The 18,024-nt window shown below is 50.9% G+C and overlaps 1 protein-coding gene across 9 annotated transcripts in view; it reads left to right on the forward strand.

Annotated features, from left to right (window-relative positions):
• Positions 1-18,024, forward strand: part of NF1 (neurofibromin 1) — a 3,279,657-nt gene that overhangs the window by 180,598 nt on the left and 3,081,035 nt on the right. For all 9 annotated transcript variants that reach the window (XM_069614617.1, XM_069614618.1, XM_069614621.1 and 6 more), the window contains exon 3: positions 3,604-3,687. In XM_069614617.1, the coding sequence (XP_069470718.1) occupies positions 3,604-3,687 (84 nt within the window). The remainder of the gene's footprint in view (positions 1-3,603; positions 3,688-18,024) is intronic.

Consider the following 18,024-nt stretch of genomic DNA (forward strand, 5'->3'; position numbering starts at 1 on the left):
GGCTTGTCGAGCCTCTACCCGCCCATCAAGAAGCCACACTCTGTGTGGGATCTCAATGTTGTGTTGGTGCCTTGGCACACAAACATTCGAGCCGATGGCATCCGCGGACATCAGGCTGGTCACCATTAAGACAGCTTTGCTAGTGGGACTCGCCTCGGCTCGCAGAGTCAGCGAGATCCAGGTCTCATCCAGAGTCTTGTGTGTGGCACATCCAGGAGGACTGCTGCCTTGATACCCAGTAAGTGTTGGTACCACCAAGCCGAGGTCACTGCTCTGGTAAGGATGTGCATAGTGGCCCTCTTGATGGCCGTAATCTTGCCCTCCGAGGGAAAGACAGCACAAGCCACTGACAGCCAACATTCACGCTGTCGGAGCCAAGGCCATGGCATTCTAGCAGCAGGTTCTGTGGGAAGTCCTAAGCAGGGCGCCCACCTGGGCCCCCCCCTTCGGCTTTCTGTAAGCATTACGGTTTGGACGCCAGCTCTAAGTCGGACGCGGCCTTCAGACTGTCAGTTCTAAGGAACTTATTAGCTTAAGGAGGATTTCCTCTCCACCCTTGGGCTGCATTCAGTTGTAATCGCCCATGCAGTACAGAGGAAAGGGGACTGGGACGTAAGAGTAATTAAAAATTACTCACCATAGTGACTACCGTACTCTTAGTCCCCTTTCCTCCATACATCCCACCATCCTCCCCGCTAATAATGCTGGTGTTATTAGGCAATGTTAAATATTGTTGATGCGTCTATGGGCACTGAGGTGTGGCGCCAATGGGCAGAGTCAGGGTAGAGCATGCTCCTAGGTCTGCATCCCTGCATGCCTCTAAATTTAAAGGAAGTTTTTCTGGTGAAAAAGGTTCTGTCTCCTGTCCCTAGGAAGGGACGCCCATGCAGTAAGGAGGAAAGGGGGCTAAGGACTAAGAGTATGTTAGTCACTACGGTGAGTAACTTCTAATATAGCAGACTCGTCAGTAATGAGGTGTGAATGCTCGGATGTTGGCTTACAGAAATCAAGAGTATCAGATGGTGATATTGCAGTTTTCCCTTATCCCTGGCTGTTTTGAGAATCCAGTCTTTGTCCTGGTACTTGGACCCTTGCAATGATTGGCCATGGCGTTAGACCAGATGTTTTGTGTGCGCGTTCAATTTGGAAGGGAGCCGAGAACACTGCGTTGCCAAGTTTTTCTGGATTTTTCTTAACCTTTTTAGGAGGGCCTTAGGAGTGGACTCTGGAAGACCTAGTATATAAGTTTTCGCAACGTGTTTTTGAGGGAATTATTTTTTTCTGTATGTTTTGGAGTACAGTCTTAAGTGCCATAACGGAGGATTCTTGTTACTGGAGGGTATCTTCTGATTTGTACACTTGCTGTTTTGCATCAGTTATTTAGGTGTATAGTTTCTCAATTTTAGAGTTAGTTAATTCGATTTTTGCCATAAGGTTAACTTTCTTATCGATGGATCCAGTACTTTCTGGCAAGCTGCGCAGGTACACAGCGGTTGAGGCAAATGAGCAAGCCCCTGTCGATAAACTGTCCGAGATGTTACCACTGGTTTAGTCTCGGACAGTACCTGTGGGGGTTTTCCTGACAAAGGCATCCATCTTGGTTTGTTTCTTGGATTGACCTGGCTTCGCTGCTGTTTTGCGGGGCTGGGAAGGTCTGCAGACAAGGAGATGATGGAACTGCTGAAGTGTGTCAGATCCTGCCTGGTATTCCTTAGGGTACAACCTATGTAGATTGCTTCCTTTTTGATTTAAGTCAGTAGCTTGTGCTTGACTTAAATTGTCACACCCTTTGCAGCTGGGCTGACCTTGGTCTAGTCCGTTACTGCGGTGAAGCAGCAGGTAGCTGTCGTGCTTCCAATGTTTGAGTGAGGACAAACGAATGCCTTGGTAAGGACAATTTATTATTGACTCTGTACGGGTCTTGTGGGCTTGTTGGTGTAGGAAGAATCAACCTTACCTTTCAGTTGACACTGCAAATATCTGTTGAGTTGATTCTGTCCTGGATAGGGCGTGCAGTGCCTCTTCCACTCCCCTCAGCCACGAGCAGTGCGACTTCAGAGAGGTGGCCCATCACAGCCACCAAGTAGCACCCCGGATTGACCAACGGCCCTGACTGGCACAACTAGTCTATAGCAAAATTGAGCCAGGTTGCACCCTAGGTCCCCCTGTTCAGGATATTGTACCAGTTCACATCGAACTACACCACAGTGCGGTGCCCTTGCCGCTCGGGGCATGCGTTGTTGTTCAGCTTTTGAACATGTGCGCTTTGGGAATTTTGTGCACCTCTCATTCACTCGGTGGGCCCGCTGCCTCTTTCACCTAGGGATCTGAGTTCTGCGCCCCACTTCTGCCTCTTCTGCTGTCTGGATTCAAAAGGCGTCACTTGGCGAGAGCAGAACCAGCACCACAGAGGCGTTACTCGCGAGTCTTTGTGTGGTCTGCCTCTCGGGCAATCTTTGCGATCGTATCGCTTACTGCAGGGTTTTAGCTGATTTTCAGAGTCTTTGACGGCGGTAGATGCATGCTATCAGAGGATAACTAATGAGGCTCTAGATGGCGGGCTCTGGAGCTCATGAAGCTCTAGATGGTGGGCTCTGGAGCTCCCTCCAGAAGGCTATCATCTTGTCTGCCCAACAGCACCCCTCCTCCTCAGTGAGTGACTTTAAATGCATGGCTAAAAGCATAGAACTGGGAATTGTTTAGGTATCCAGTAATAAAATCGCGGCAAAAATGACGCTGGTAAAATAAAATTGCAGCAAAAATGCTGTGGTTTGACCCGGTAAAGGTGTACCCCATTATACCATTTAAGGAGAGCGGGGGGACACCCCTGCGACCCCCGCTCCCCTTAAATGGTATAATGGGTTTGGGGGTTGTGTGGATGTCCCCGCGCATCCTTTACATGATTGTGGCGGCAAAACCACAGCATTTTTGCCGTGATATTTTGTATTCAGTCATTTTCGCCGCTTTTTTAAGACATGGAACCATTGTTTAGACCTGAATATGTAATGAAGGATCCTAGCCTAGAAAGGTTGACCTATTTGAGGACTGTTGATGGTACCACTGCCAAATTGAGGCAGCAGTTCTGAGAGAAACAGGTTGACTCTTGGCATACCCTACACCCTCGGCATAAGGAACCAATTTTCAATACATATACATGCATCAAACTCCTGTACTTCTATAGGTAGTGCATTGCTGTCGGGCTATAGCCCGATAGCAGTGACAAACTTTCACAGTTGACGTGTGCGCTTGTCTGCCCTACGCCCCCACCATCCTCCTATAGTCTTCCACAAACATGGTACTTTATCCTTGTAGAGTCAACAGTTAGAAATAGATATTGAGGTGGTTTCAGTGTTTCTGATGTTGTATTGCTTAAAGACTCAAAGTAATCTAAAATGTAACTTCTCAGTGTATTTTCATATGGAGGTAACATGAAGATTAGTGTAGTGATTTAGACTGCATGTGATTTGAGCACCATAAGTCTCTACATAATACTTTGTACTTTCTCGCTGTACTCTGAAACCTGAAAGAAATCCCGCAGCATTCACACTCTAGGTAAATTGGTTTCTGATAGAGATTTTATTCTGATACATTTTTTCCTTGCAGCGAATATTTGGAGATGCTGCTGAGAAGAATTTATATTTGTCACAGCTGATAATACTGGATACACTCGACAAATGTCTTGCTGGGGTAAGTACATTTCTCTTTCAAGATCTGACTTGTTTATGAAAATTGTAATTTGTCATGGTAATGCCCTATCAGATATGTTGCTTTGCGAAATATTTCGCATGATTAAAAAAAAATTTCTCAATTTATGTGGATCAGGTAAAGCATTTTTAATGAAACTTTAAGCCGGTCTGCTTTCCCACACTGTAAGTATAATTTGTGTGCATTTGTTTAAATCACTGTGGGCCACAGTAAACAACACTTTATTTTTTTTCTTGGAGGGTACGTTGGAAAGATAGTTGTTTCGACTGAGGGCTCTACACTGTATTGGGCAGAGTTTTGTGTGTACTATATTCTGGGAACAAAATATGCACTCGCCAGTAGCCTTATCAAGAGTAACAATTTACTTGGTGAATAATAAATGTTGTGGAGCATGGCCATTACAAATAAGGTGAGTGTCTTTTATGAATGGCTTGTAGCTTGCAACTTGAAATTGTTCACCCTGCATTATTGCTCTTTGAGCATTGCATATTGCCCATTTTTGGATCCTCCACAATGGGGCACAATAATGGTCCTACTTGGAGCTTCCAGGATTTAATTCCTGGCCAAAGAGTTGAAATGTTTTCTTTAGAAGTTTGTGCCATTCCTTCAGCCAAGACCGGGAAGCAGCATCAATCTGAGGTTTTGTCATGAAGTGGCCCTTTAACAGTGTACCTAAACATGCTGTAGCGGGCTCTTTCAGTTGTGGCGGTGTAGGCAAGATCTATTTACCAGGCAGCTAGGTACTTTAGTTAACTTTTGTAAAGCACTCTGTGAGAAAGTAGGATCAGCTTTCCCCAGAGTCCTTTTTTGCTTTTAACAGTTCTTTGTTTGGCTGTTCTTACCCGATATAATGGCATATTATTTCTGTATACTGCAGTGTTATTACTTCAACAGTGATATTCCTATGTACCGTCCCCTTTCCGCCATACTTGTGGGACATTCAGTCCATCGCAAAGGGAGCACTTTTTAAGCATCAAAAAATTAACTTTTTTGCCTTTTATTTTTACGCGGGGCCACTGCACATGACCACAGCCCCACATTCCTGTGCTCCGCCCCGCGCATCACCCTTCAGTCTTTTACTCAACGTGGTCGGGGTCAGACGCTCTTGCATCTTAGGGATTTTTTTCTTTTCGTTACCTTCTCCATATTCCTGCACCGGTTCCACATTTTTTTCTTCCGTCTATGCTAGAGCGTCTGGGATTCGTGTCCTGTACTTCGTGCGAACATCGTTTTGCGAGGGCGGATCCCCACTCTCTCTGTCTGAAGTGCTTGGGCCTGGAACACCGGTGGGGGCTCTATCTTCTACTGCTTTTCCCTTTCTGTCCTTGCACTCCAGCGTCGGCAAGCGTGTGGTAAGTTCCTTCCTTTTTAGGGCACCCCAGCCTGGGGACTCCTTCCCGGGATCTTCTGGTTCCGGATGGGGCCAGAGTGGCTCTGGTACCATGGCTCTCCCTGAGGTGTCCTGAAAGGGATCTAACCTGTACTCCGGGGTTTCCTCTGAGTTTCCCTGTAAAGGAGCTGTCTGGATCAGATCTTCATCCGAGGTACTCTTACGTCCCGTCCCCTTTCCTTCATACTGCACGGGCGTCACTCGCGAGGGATGGGAGACGGAACCTTTTTCACCAGAAAAAACCTTGTTTCCCTTTAAATTTACAGGGGTGCGGCCCTGGGAGCATGCACTGCCCTGGCCCCGCCCTCTGGCGTCACACCTCAGTCCCCTTTTCCGCTTTGACGGGAACGGGCCGAAAACACCAGCGCTCATGGGTTTGGCTTTGCCCGTGTCATTCCATGCGCGGATACTTCTTCTCTTGGTCTTTTTTTGTCTTTTTATCATTCAGGTACTCTGTCCTCAGGCGTTACGCTCCTCCCTGGCGCATGCCGACCTCTACAGGGCTCAGCAGGTGTCCATCCTGTGACGGGCTCTTCCCAACTAAAGACCCCCACGCCATTTGTCTACGGTGCCTTGGTCCTGACGATGGCTGGCAAGCTTGTACCGCGTGCAACACGCTTTCCTGGAGGTCTCTGAAGAACCGACTGGCCAGGTGGAGGGAGCTCTTCCACAGATAGACCAAGACCTTTAGGTCCTCTGGAGACTATCATCGATCCAACCCAAGGTAGGGCCGCTCTTTTCTACTGCAACCTCCAAGGGAGACTCCTTCCTAAGGACTTGCAGCGTGGGAGGGACCACCTTGGTCCTGGTACCAGCACAAGTACCGAGGCTGTATCTGCTACCGGCTGACGGGCCGAGGGATCAGTAGATCCTCCCGGTGACGGTGCTGAGGCACCGCAAGGTTCTTTTACCGGGTCTTCACCCGAGGGGCTATGCCTTAGTACCGGCATCATGTCCGAAGGAGTGCCTTTAAGGAGTCCTACCGGCAGATCCGCTGAGGGCGTAACGCCTACTAGGCCTCGGCCTGAGGAACAGGGTAGGCCCCATGATCCACACTCAAGAGTTCTGGACGCGGTGGGGCCCAGTGAGCCGAGCAATACGACGCAGGCATGTGGAAGGCAGCTCAACAAAATGGGCGCTGCACCAGAAAATCCAGACATCCGGCCGATGCCCCTCCAGGGGAGACGGGTGGAGGACTGTGTGTCGAGGTGGGACTGGTGTCAACCAGGTATGTGGCCTACAGCTTACCCTTCCTTTGAGCAAGACAGGTTCCCGCTGCATCCATACTGGCAGGGCACGCAACGGCTCCAGATGCCCCCTGCTACCCTGTCGGTACCCCACTATCACCAATCCAGCCTGCGAGGGCAGGTTCTTTGAAAAGCTCCTCAGGCTTATGAAGTCTCCACAGATGGGGGTCATCCTCAGGGACGCCATCAGGGACTTGCTCCCTCCAATGGCTCCGGCGCCGCAGGCCCCAGTACAGGCCCCTTTGGTTCCTGTTCAGCCTCAGCAGCCCGCTCCGGCCCCCCAAACGATAGTACAGGCGGTTCCGTACCAGCCTCCCCTGCAGCCTCTGGCTCTGGTCCCCGCACCTTGGCCCGCAGCTCCTCTGGTGCTGGACGCGCAGGTGGACACAGATGAGGAGGAGGACCCCGACACAACATCTTCAGCCAAGGTCTTACACAAACGTTTGGCAGGGCTGGCAGAGTACTTGGGCCTTCCTCAACCCAAGGTTGAGCAATCAGCAGAGGGGGTCTTGCAGGAGTCTGCACGCTACGTCCCGTGGCCAGAATGGGATCCCGATGCAGAAGGACGTAGTTGCCTTGGCCAAAAAGGGTTGGTTCAAGCCCCACTCAGCCCAGCCGGTAAATAAACACCTGGACGCCAAGTACAGGCAGATGAAGGAGGATACACTCTTGCTATCGGCCAATCCTCAGCCACACTCCTCGGTGATCGCTGCAGCATCACTGTACTCCAAGCCTCAGTCGTCCTCTGCCTGCTCCCCTGTGGCACTGCTAGGCGAGGAGAAGATCTTGGAGGCGTACGGGAAGAAGCTGTATTCCAACACGTCCTTGCACCTGCGTCAAGCCAACACAGATGCCATGCTGGCAGCCGTTAGCCAGAGGCTCTGGTGGGCAATTGTGGATTTCCTCCCAGAGCTTCTGACGGAGAGCCAATCGCGATTCAAGATTGTGGCGCAGGACATCATGGAGTCCTGCGTGGCCCACATTGCCACCTCTGGCCGTGCCTTTCATATCGCCACGGACATGAGAATAACTGCCTGGCTCTGTGCTACGAAATTCAACCCGGATGTCCAGGAACGCATACTAGATCTTCCGCTCGAGGGGGTGACCTCATCCATTCCACAATGGTCAAAGAGCTGGACAAAAAGAAAAAGTCTCTCAAACGGCCACGTCTTTTTTCCATCCTTACAAAGACCACGCCCAGACTGTACACCCAGTCACGGCAGCGCTCTGAGAAGGGGCGTACATACGGAGAGTTCTGTGGCTTCCAAGAGCGAAGGTCCAGGCAGCCTGACTGTTCGCCATCCCAGCATCGGCGCAAACAAAGCGGGAGAGGGGGGGGGGGAAGAGTAAGGGCTTTTTCCAGTCACCCTCCTCCGCAACAGCCTCAGAGGGAAAGAAGGCATGACACACCCCTTTGGGTCCACTTGTCTCCAGTGGGGGACAGGCTTGCCCTTCACACACATTTCTGGTGCCAGAATGTTGTGGACCCCTGGATCATCTCTGTAGTCTCCACAGGGTACTGCCTCTCCTCCACTCCCACAGGTTGAGACAGCAACTCTTTTGGCGGAGATCCGGTTGCTTGTCGAGAGCTAGGCAGTGGAGGAAGTTCCAGCTTCCCAGCGAGGCTTGGGCTTCTACTCCAGGATTTTCGCCATTCAGAAGAACCAGGCGGGCCTGAGAATTGTGCTGGACCTTTCCACCCCCACCCGCTCCCTGCCTCTACAAAAATTCTAGATGGTTATGCCAGCTTTGATAGCGGAGACATTGTGCAAGGGAGACTGGATGTGCTCCCTGGATCTGAAGGACGCGTACCTACACGTCCCAATCTGGCAGCCTCATCGTTCCTTTATACTCTTCTGGATCATGGGCTACCATTTCCAATACAAGGTGCTTCCTTTTCGGCCCCCAGGGTCTTTACCAGGCTGATGAACTCTGTGGCAGCCCTCCTCAGGTCACAGGGCCACCACATCTAAGCGTACCTCGACGACTGGCTCGTCAAGGGCTATATCTCCGGAGGCAGTGCACCATACTTCCCACGCTCTCATGAACACACTGCACAAACTGGGTTTTTCACTCCACCTCAAGTCGCAGCTGCAGCCCACGCAGAGACTGACCTTCTTGGGCTCATTTGGGGCACATCTTCGAGAGAGTTTTTCCCTCTGAGGACAAGATCACGGCCATCAAGAGGGCCACTGCGCACTTCCTCAGCAGAGAAGTGACCTCTGCTTGGTGGTACCAACACCTACTGGGTCTCGTGGCAGCAGTCCTCTTGGCCGTCCCCCACACGAGACTCCGGATGAGGATGATACAGCTGCACTTTGCAGCATCTTGGAAACAGGAACAGAGCCATCAGTCGGAGATGATAAACGTTCCTCCGTTGCTTCACCCAGACCTCACATGGTGGTCCAGGGCCTGCAACCTGCGGACTGGCAAGCCTTTTGGCAACCTGCGCCACAGGTCGCCATCACCAGACTCCTCTCTTTCTCTCTCTCTTTGTCTCTCTCTCTTTGTCTCTCTCTCTTTGTCTCTCTCTTTGTCTCTCTCTTTGTCTCTCTCTCTCTTTGTCTCTCTCTCTCTTTGTCTCTCTCTCTCTTTGTCTCTCTCTCTTTGTCTCTCTCTCTCTTTGTCGCTCTCTCTCTTTGTCGCTCTCTCTCTTTGTCGCTCTCTCTCTTTGTCGCTCTCTCTCTCTTTGTCGCTCTCTCTCTTTGTCGCTCTCTCTCTTTGTCTCTCTCTCTTTGTCTCTCTCTCTTTGTCTCTCTCTGTCTCGGGTTGGGGGGGACAATCTGGACAACCAATGCGTCCATGGCATCTGGACCCGGCAGGAGTACCACATCAATTGGCTGACATTGAAGGCCATCTGGCTTGCGCTCAGGGCCTGCATTCCGGTTATCGAGGGCAAGGTCTTCCTCGTTCAGACAGACAACTCGACCAGCATGTTCTATGTCAACAAGCAGGGATGTACCAGACCCCTGCTCCTCCCCCACTCCCCCACTGTGCAGGCTGGCAGTCAGCAGGTGGGAGTGGGCCCTGGAGAACAAAATCTACCTCACGGCGGTCTGCCTGCCGGGGGAATCCAACTTGGAGGCAGACAGGCTCAGCAGACTAGGAGCAGACAACGAGTGGCAGCTGAACGACCTAGTGCTGCAGGAGGTCTTTCGCAAATGGTGTCACCCTCCGGTGGACCTCTTTGCCTCCCAGGACAACAAGAAGTGCCAACTGTTCGCCTCCTGGCAGGGCCAGGGCACAGGCTCCCTGGGCGATGCCTTTCAGATCAGGTGGGACGGAATGACAGCATACGCCTTTCCCCCCACTCCCCTAAGTCACAGGGCCCAGCACGTTTTCTGGCACAGCAGGGGGACAGGGTCATCCACCCCGCACCAGAGAAATTGGCCCTCACAGCGTGATTCCTGAACAGGTCACGCTAGGACATCTCCGCCTCTCTCAGGCTAATCTAGAGATCATACAGGGCGCCAGGAGAAAATCTCCCAGGGCCCAGTATAAAAGCAAGTGGACCATGTCCCTTGGACAACATGCTCGCCTTTTCGGCGCATCGTGCCCATTCAGGTGTGCTGGTGGACACTTGCTGCCCCTTCCTGGCATCCATTGGGGCATACAGCAACTCGGAGGAGAGTTTTTCTTCTTCCAACCCAATTGTCAAGAGACATTTGACGGGTCTCGCCAGGCTCTACCCGTCCAAGATGCCGCACCCAGTGTGGGAACTCAACATAGTCTTGGATGCCCTGGCGCAAAAACCATTGAAACCAATGGCATCTGCGGACATCAGGCTGGTCACCATTAAGACGGCCTTGTTAGTCTGCCTCACCATGGCTTGCAGAATCGGCAAAAGCCAAGCGCTGGTTGCTTCGGAGCTATACACTACGTTTCACAAGGACAAGGTAGTCCTACGGACGCACCTAGCATTCCTACCTAAGGTGCTGTCCACATTCCATCTTAACAAAGAGATTGTGTTGCACACGTTTTTTGCTGAGCCCAAAGACAAGGCACAAAGTTCTGCACTGCCTTGATGTCGGGCGTGCCCTGAAATTCTACATGGACAGGACCAAGTGCTTCCGCAAGTCAAACGCTCTTTTTGTCACCTTCGGAGGATCAAGACCGGGGTATCAGGCCTCCATGGCCTCCATAGCCCGTTGCATGGTCTCGGCCATCGAGGAAGCCTATGAGGGACAACACAAGCCACGGCCTGCCAACATGCACGACCATGCAGTCCGAGCCAAGGCAACGGCCATTGCCTTTCAGTGGCATGTCCCCTGGCAAGTCATAAGCAGGGATGGCCCCCTTCGGCTTTCTGCAAACACTACTATTTGGATGCTAGCTTAGATGCTACTTTCGGACAGGTGGTTCTTAGAAACCTGTTTCCTTAAGGAGGGTCTGTTCTCCACCATGGGGCTACGCTCGGTTGTAGTCCTCCATGCAGTATGGAGGAAAGGGGACGGGACGTAAGAGTAATTGTAAGTTACTTTAGTGCTTAGTCCCCTTTCCTCCATACGTCCAACCAACCTCCCCCCCACCCCCCTAATAAAACTGCTGTCATTAGGCAATGTTAAATCTATTGTCGACGTGTCTATTGGTACTGAGGTGTGGCGCCGGCGGTCGGAGTCAGTTTGCTGCTCCCCGACGGACAATTATGTGCATCCAGCACATGCTCCCAGGGCTGCACCCCCACGTGCCTCTAAATTTAAAGGGGGAAGGTTTTTTTTTTTGGTGAAAGGTTTCATTTCCCGTCCCTCGCGAGGGACACCTGTGCAGTATGGAGGAAATGGGACTAAGGTACGTTAGTCTCTACGTTGAGTAACTTATAATTTGCCCATCTAGGGGCTAAAGTTAAGCCCAGCATTTCTGGGGCTGTTTTCACCGGGGTAGTTCCCGAGGTTTCCAAATCGGGAACTAAATTGTACTGAAACTCGTCTCAAGGTTTCCAATAAAGCGACTAAAGGCACCAGGGTTATGCCCAAGGATCTCCGACTAGGGGCTGTCTCGAAGACCGGCAAGATCGAGGGGGGGCCCCCTCCGAGCACTCTGGCTACTGAGGGTGACCCTAAGCTTCCCACACATTCCCTTGGTCGAACCGATCCTGCTGAGGGGGGAAAAGAAGGCTGTGAAACACCTTAAATCCTCAAGTACCGGCTCTGCCGATGTTCCCTCTCTGAGGGCTAATTCTCCAGCAGGCTCTGAGGGGTTGCAAAAGCGCTGTAGACCTGTAAACACCGGGTGCGCTCAGGTTCCCTGTCATAAGGCTAAAATGGAGCAGAAGTCCCCTGATAACCCTGTGGTAACAACGGCCTCACTGGCAGTTCAATCCAGGCAGTAACAAAATGGCGGTCTAACCCCCATGGTCTGCGGTGGCCATTTTGACTACCTCTCACGCCAACGTTCTCAACTGCTGGTACTGAGGGGCCTGTTTTTGGGGGTGAGCAGCCTTTTCCACGTAATGTGGATAATGGGTATCTTTTCCACCCTCTGGATTGGCGTGCTCGTTTTCCACTGCTGGACGGTGTCGCTACCTCCTATGTCCGCTCCCTTAGTTTACATAGATCCAGTTGGTGGAGGGCCATCCTGGCAAACAGCCTCTTATCAATCCTGAGGGTATGTTCCTTCAGAGCAGCCTCTACCCACCCCTGTGCCTAGGCCGCCTTCTGAGGATGTGTTTTTTGTCAAGTTTAAGACCCTTATGCACTCTGACCCGATGAAGGCATACTTTAAGGATCTATTCAGAGAAATGTATCTCAAGCCTCCCAAGCCGCATCCCGCTCTGGCTACTCCTATGCAGGTTCCGGTAGTGCCGACTCCTCGTCTTCCAGTGGGTCCCCCTCCTCCACTACCACTGCTACCTCAACTTTCACCTGTACTTAAGGCTCCCGTTGTGCAGTCAGGTCTGCCCACAGTCTGAGGTGCCATGTGCTACGGATCAGGATTCTGTTCCTGCCACACTGAATGAAAATAAAGCATACATGATGGCGACGACTCTGTTGGAGCCTTTAATGACCAGGTAGTGAATATGAGGGCGTTGCTAGACATTCCAATATCCGAGACTCTGGCTCCACAAGGTAGTGTACTTTCTGGAGCCTTTACTCTGTCGACTCGGGAGCACACAGGCCTTTCCTTCAAAAGGATGCCCTGGCCGAAGGCCGCAATGGCTGGGTAAAACCTCATTCCGGGCAGCACCTGAACAGAAAAATAGACGCTCGCTACAAGCTACACGCGTCAGAAGACTTAACCTTCACTGCATGTCCACTTCGCTCATCAACTGGTGGCAGCAGCTACGCTGCAGTCTAAGCCGTCCTCTACATCCTCAACTGCAGCATCTCGCGTCCTTTCCAAGGAGAACAAGCTTCTTGATGGCATTGGTGCGGTGGGGGGGTGTCGGGGACATTTTCCAATTCGGCCCGTCAGCTGTGTCAGGCTAATACCGAGGTCATCCTGGCAGCTGATAATCTCAAACTGTGGAAGGAGCTTGCAGAGTTTCAGGAATGTATTCTTGACTGGCTCAAAGATTTTAAGGGTGGCCTCTGTGATGCCAAAGTTCTGGCTCAGGACCTGTTGGAGGCCGTGGCCCATCATGTCAACACTTCCGCTCTGGGCCTTATGGTTTGAGTAGACATCTCCCGCCAAGCATGGCTGCATGAGTTCTCAACGGAGGTTCAGGACAAAGTTCTTGATCTTCCATTCGAAGGTAAGGAACTATTCCACTCCTCCGCTGATGAGGAACGCACCAAAACGAAGGCAAGCAAGCAAACTGCTAAATCATTGTCGGTCCTTGCCAAAGCAGCTTATACTCGGAGGTCGGGAGTCTCAAACGAGGTCCTTGTCCGGTTTCAGTGTGTTCCAGGACCGCATTGCATGTCGGACAGAAGCTCCTGCTGGTGGGCCTCGATGCAAGCAGCAAAGGCAAGGTGGCTGTTTTTTTCCTCTCGGTCAGCAGCCTCCTCTTGAGCAACTGGAGGTCTCACCACCGATAAACTGATCTAAATGATGTTTTCCATCGGTCTCGCTAGATTCCGGTGGGAGGACGAATATCATCTCATCTGGAGGCGTGACAGACTATCACAGAAGACAGATGGGTTTTGTCCGTTGCCCCGGTGGGCTTCCGCTTGCCCCCCTCCTAGCCCACCCTTCTCTTCAGCAGACTGGGTCGCCCTCCCTCAGAGCCGAGGTACAGAAACTTCTAGACCTCAAAGGCCTTGAATGCGTCTAGTGACACAATAGAACAGAAGGTGCCGCTGGCGAGTTGGCTATGACTTGGTGGAGCCTTCTGAGATTGTTGGATATGTTTCTGTGTGGAACATATCCAGTCTGGTCGGGATGTATTAATCTGCCAATGACTCGCTTCATCCTATTTGCCAACACTGCCGTGAGTATTTTGCTATCCTGATTCAGCATAGATAGTGGCCTATACGACCCACAGTCTGTGCTTGGCTTGTTGGATTTGAGGGGAGGGATGATAAACGCCTCTCTAAGGGATTCTGACAATGTCCCTATTTCAAATGCTTCATTTAACATTGTCAGCAGTGGGGAAAGAACTTCTTTTCTTGTGTGTACATTTTGTAGAATTCACTGGGGAGTCCGTCTGCTTCCGGGGTCTTACTGGTAGGTAGCTGCTCCACCACCGCCTCTAGCTCTTCTAGTGTAATTGGGGCTTCAAGGCTTTCCCGTTCTTCAGTGCTTATTTTCGGTATGCCAATAGGTTTCTACTATTTCACTCTATTCCTCACATTCTACTTTACTATACAATTGTTTATAGAATTCACGGAAGCCCTCACTCGCACCTTCTTGGGTGTCTAGTATTAGTCCACTCTATCCCCGTAACTCTCAAATCGTTTGTCTAGGGGTCTCACTTTTATATAGGCATGCTAATAATCTCCCCGGTTTGTCCCCCTCAGCATGCTGCCTTTCTATGTATTTTTTATAGTTTAAGTGGTGTCCAGTCATAATTTCGAAAACATAATTTCGAAAGTCAAAAAAGTCGAATCAAAAATGTCGAAAAAAAAAGTCGAATTGTTTTTTTTTTCGATATTTTTTTTTGGGCTCTAGTTTCTGTGAAAAAAATAGGTAAAAATAAAAAAAAATGGGGTTTGGGGGGGAAACCCCCCCCATTTCGAAAAAAAAGTCATTAAAAAAAAAAATCGACGTTTTTTTTCGACGTTTTTTTTTCGACTTTTTGATTTTCGAATATTTTGTATTCGAAATTATGTCTATGAACCGTTTAAGTTGCATAGACTTTCCCAGTGTAGCATAAATTCCTGCTGTAGTTGGGTGATGTTTCTAACATCCTCCTTAGAGTGGCCTCCACTGCTTAGCATTATCTGTAGTTTCTCCTCTGTATTCTGTAGTTGTTGTAGTATATCCCCCTGCCCTCCCTTGGATTTGGCTATAGCTGCGCCTCTCACCACCACCTTGAATGCTTCCCATAGGGTTCCAGCTGACTCCACACTTCCCGTGTTATTCTCAAAGTATTCTACAATTTTGTCTCTGTGGTCCTCTCTAAACACTATCTTTCAATGCCTCTGCTGTGAGTTGCCAAGTAGGGAGCTTAGCTCTCGTGGCTATGTTTTGGCATGTTAAGGTCAATGGCTAGTGGTCCAAGAGGACCCTCGCTTTGTATTCTGAGCGCACAATTTCCCCCGTGATTTCCTGTGTGGTGAACACGTAATTCAGCCATGTATACAAGTTTTGTGGGGCTGATAATGCGAGTAGTGCCCAACATGTGGGTGGTTTAGCCTCCATATGTCTTCCAGCTGAAGATCTCGCAGTAGAGTCCTGAGGACTCTGGCCGCAGGGGTGGGTTTAGCAAATTTTGCATCTGACCTGTCCACTTTTGGGTCCAGCATGCAATTAAAATCACTGCCCCAAATGTCCGCGCTCCCTAGGTACGGGCTCATTTTGCTGTATAGGGTCCTGAAGTGGGTCACTGTGTCTTGGTTCGGGGCATATGTATTGACAATGCAAACTTCTGTTTTCTATCAGTCCCCTTAATATTAACATCCTCCCGTCTGCTTCGGTCGTGGACTGAAGCAGTTGGAATGGGACGTGTGGTGCCACCCAAGTCACCACCCCCCCTGGCATAGGCTGAGTACGTTGCACCTATAAGGGTGCCCTTCCATTTTCTTTTTAGAACTACAAGTTTCTCTTTCGCGAGGTGTGTTTCTTGCATTAGGGCGATATCTATTTTCTGTCTCTTTAAATACATCATGACCTTATTTCTCTTTAGGTAACTATTGAGTCCCCTGACGTTCCAGGTCATTATCTTAAGATCTCCCATGTTTTAGCCATACCCCATCCCCCCTTTGGCTCCTCTCATCCGCTTCCAATTTGGGTAGGTGCGTAGGCTTGTTCACCAACTATTAACACCCCAAACCCCCCCAACTCTCCTCCCTCCCTATCGGTGACCTATCTAAACTATCTATGCGGTTATAGATTTAGGTCCGCTGTACCTCATGTTAATGTCATAGTGCATTATGCACTCCCTTACATTCTTTGTTGCACCAGACTTGTGTATCCCTGGTATTGTTCTAACTTATATTGAAGTCCCAATGTCTGAAGTTATACGGCACCTCATTCGTAGGGTCCGCCGCTGCACCTCTATGTTCAATCCTCTGTTTGCTGCTCCCCGACGGACAATTATGTGCATCCAGCCATTCTGTCGCATTTTCCAGGGTCTCAAAAAAGTGTTCTTTTCCCATGGAGCACTTTGAGTTTCGCAGGGTACATCAACATGTACCTGAAGCCCGCTTCCCTCAGCATCCTCTTCACTGTCCCATAGTTCAGTTGCCATCTTTGCACCAGGAGTGCGTAATCCAGGTACGCCGTGATGGTTGCGGATGCTCTCTGTATCGTGCCCACTTTCTGGAAAAATTCCAGGATCTTCTCCATGTCTCGGTAGTTCAGGATTTTGGTGATTATCGGTCTCGGGGAGGCACCTGGCAGGGGTTTCCTAGTAAGGGCTCTGTGCTCTTTCCACCGCTAACCCTTGTGTGAGCGTCCCGCCTCCAATTTTCTCTGTAGCAACATGGACTCAATGTAGTCCGTTAGATTCTGTCCTCCTTCCGGGATCCCCACAATCCGGACCCGGGTGTTTCTTCGGCCCTTCCTTCCGCTTCCTCTGCCCTATTTTCCAGGTTGGACACTTGTTGCTTAAGTATGTGGATCTCCATGGCATATGTGGTACATGCCGCCTCGTTCAAGGTCACTGTTTTCTCCAGGTTACCTGTGTGGTCCGATATTTTCTTGACAACCTGTCTCAGTAGGTTGACATCTTCTTGTACTGCTCTGATTTTTAGGTCCATTGATGTCTTAAGTTCCCCCACAGCTGCCTCCAGTTTGGTTTCCCATGTGACTTTTAGATCCGCGATAGCGTCTATGATCTACTGGTCATTGCGCCCTGGTGTAGGGTCTATTGGTGGGTTTTTCTCCTTGTTCCTGGGATTGTCAGCTTGTGTTGGTGTTTTCTTGTACCCTTCCATTGTTTGCTGCTTCCCTTTAGATTTGGGTAGCTTGGATGCCATTGTGGTGCCGCCTGGAGTCCCGGTTCCCCTTGATTGGGCCCTGACCTGTGGGTCTATCCACTTGTGCAGTGCGTCTAGTGTTGGATGTTATTGCGTGGCTGTCCACCACGCCCACAGTGTCCGATAGGTTCACAGGGCGCAGGGCCGGTGGTGGAGCGTGGTTTGGTTGTGGGGTCTCGGCCGTGGGCTTATTATTCTTGCCCGGTACTCCTTGAGATCCTAGGCGTACTTCTTCAGTGTTGTCCTTGTTCCATTCCTGCAGTCCGGGGCCCAGTGTTGGCGTTGGGACGTGGCCCTGATCGCGGGGCTTCTTTGCTGTGCTGTATGCACTCTGTGTCTTGCTGCCTCGTTGCCCTACCCTTCTTCGGGTAAGCTTATGTTATTCACCTCTCCCTTAGTTGCCGGCTCGTGTCCCGTTGGGCCCCTACTTGGCACGTAGACACCTCTCTCAGTACTTAACGCTCTAATTTTTGCAAGCTGGTTGATCTTGGGCATGCTGGTGTTGTATGTCTTTAGGTGGTGGCACGTGTGTCACGCCGTGTGGTTTGTTCTTCATGCGTACCTCTTCAGTGCTTTAGGGGGCTGTTCCTAGTGATTAGGTGTGTATATGGGCTCTTCCAGGGTCTCGCCACACGTTCTGGCTCTGGGTTGACGTGATGTCCGATGCTTCTTCAGCTTCCTTGGTGTGTGCCGCTGGCTGCCTCCATCATGTGTTTGTATGGCATTTCTCATCCGCCAGTGTGACTGCATGGGTCACGCACGTTCAGTTGTGAGGGCTCCCCAGGCTGTTCGGGCGTTATATTGTCTACCCTGTCGCCTCTCTTGGGCCTTTCTGTTCACCACGCCTCTTGCCTCCCCGCATTTCGGTCTATTCCGGGGAAGCGATAGTTGTTGCGGGCACACTATTCCCCCCCCCCCCGGCGGGCGACCGCCGGTGTGAGTTGTCGCCCTGCTGGGGGGGGGGGGGGTAGGAGCGCGCCTCACTGGGTGGGTCCGGAGTGGCGGCGTTGTGTTTCTTCTGCAGCGGGTTATGTCCGCTCGCTGCCGACACAACGGGACCACCCGGATGCCAGCCTCCGGACCACTCCTCTTGGCCGGTTTTGCTGGTGTGGTCATGCAGCTATACACCGTGCTTCGCTTTGTGTGGCTGTAATGTCCTTGC

Source organism: Ambystoma mexicanum, chromosome 9 (assembly GCF_040938575.1).
Source record: "Ambystoma mexicanum isolate Mex_15411 chromosome 9, UKY_AmexF1_1, whole genome shotgun sequence".
Lineage (NCBI taxonomy): Eukaryota > Metazoa > Chordata > Amphibia > Caudata > Ambystomatidae > Ambystoma > Ambystoma mexicanum.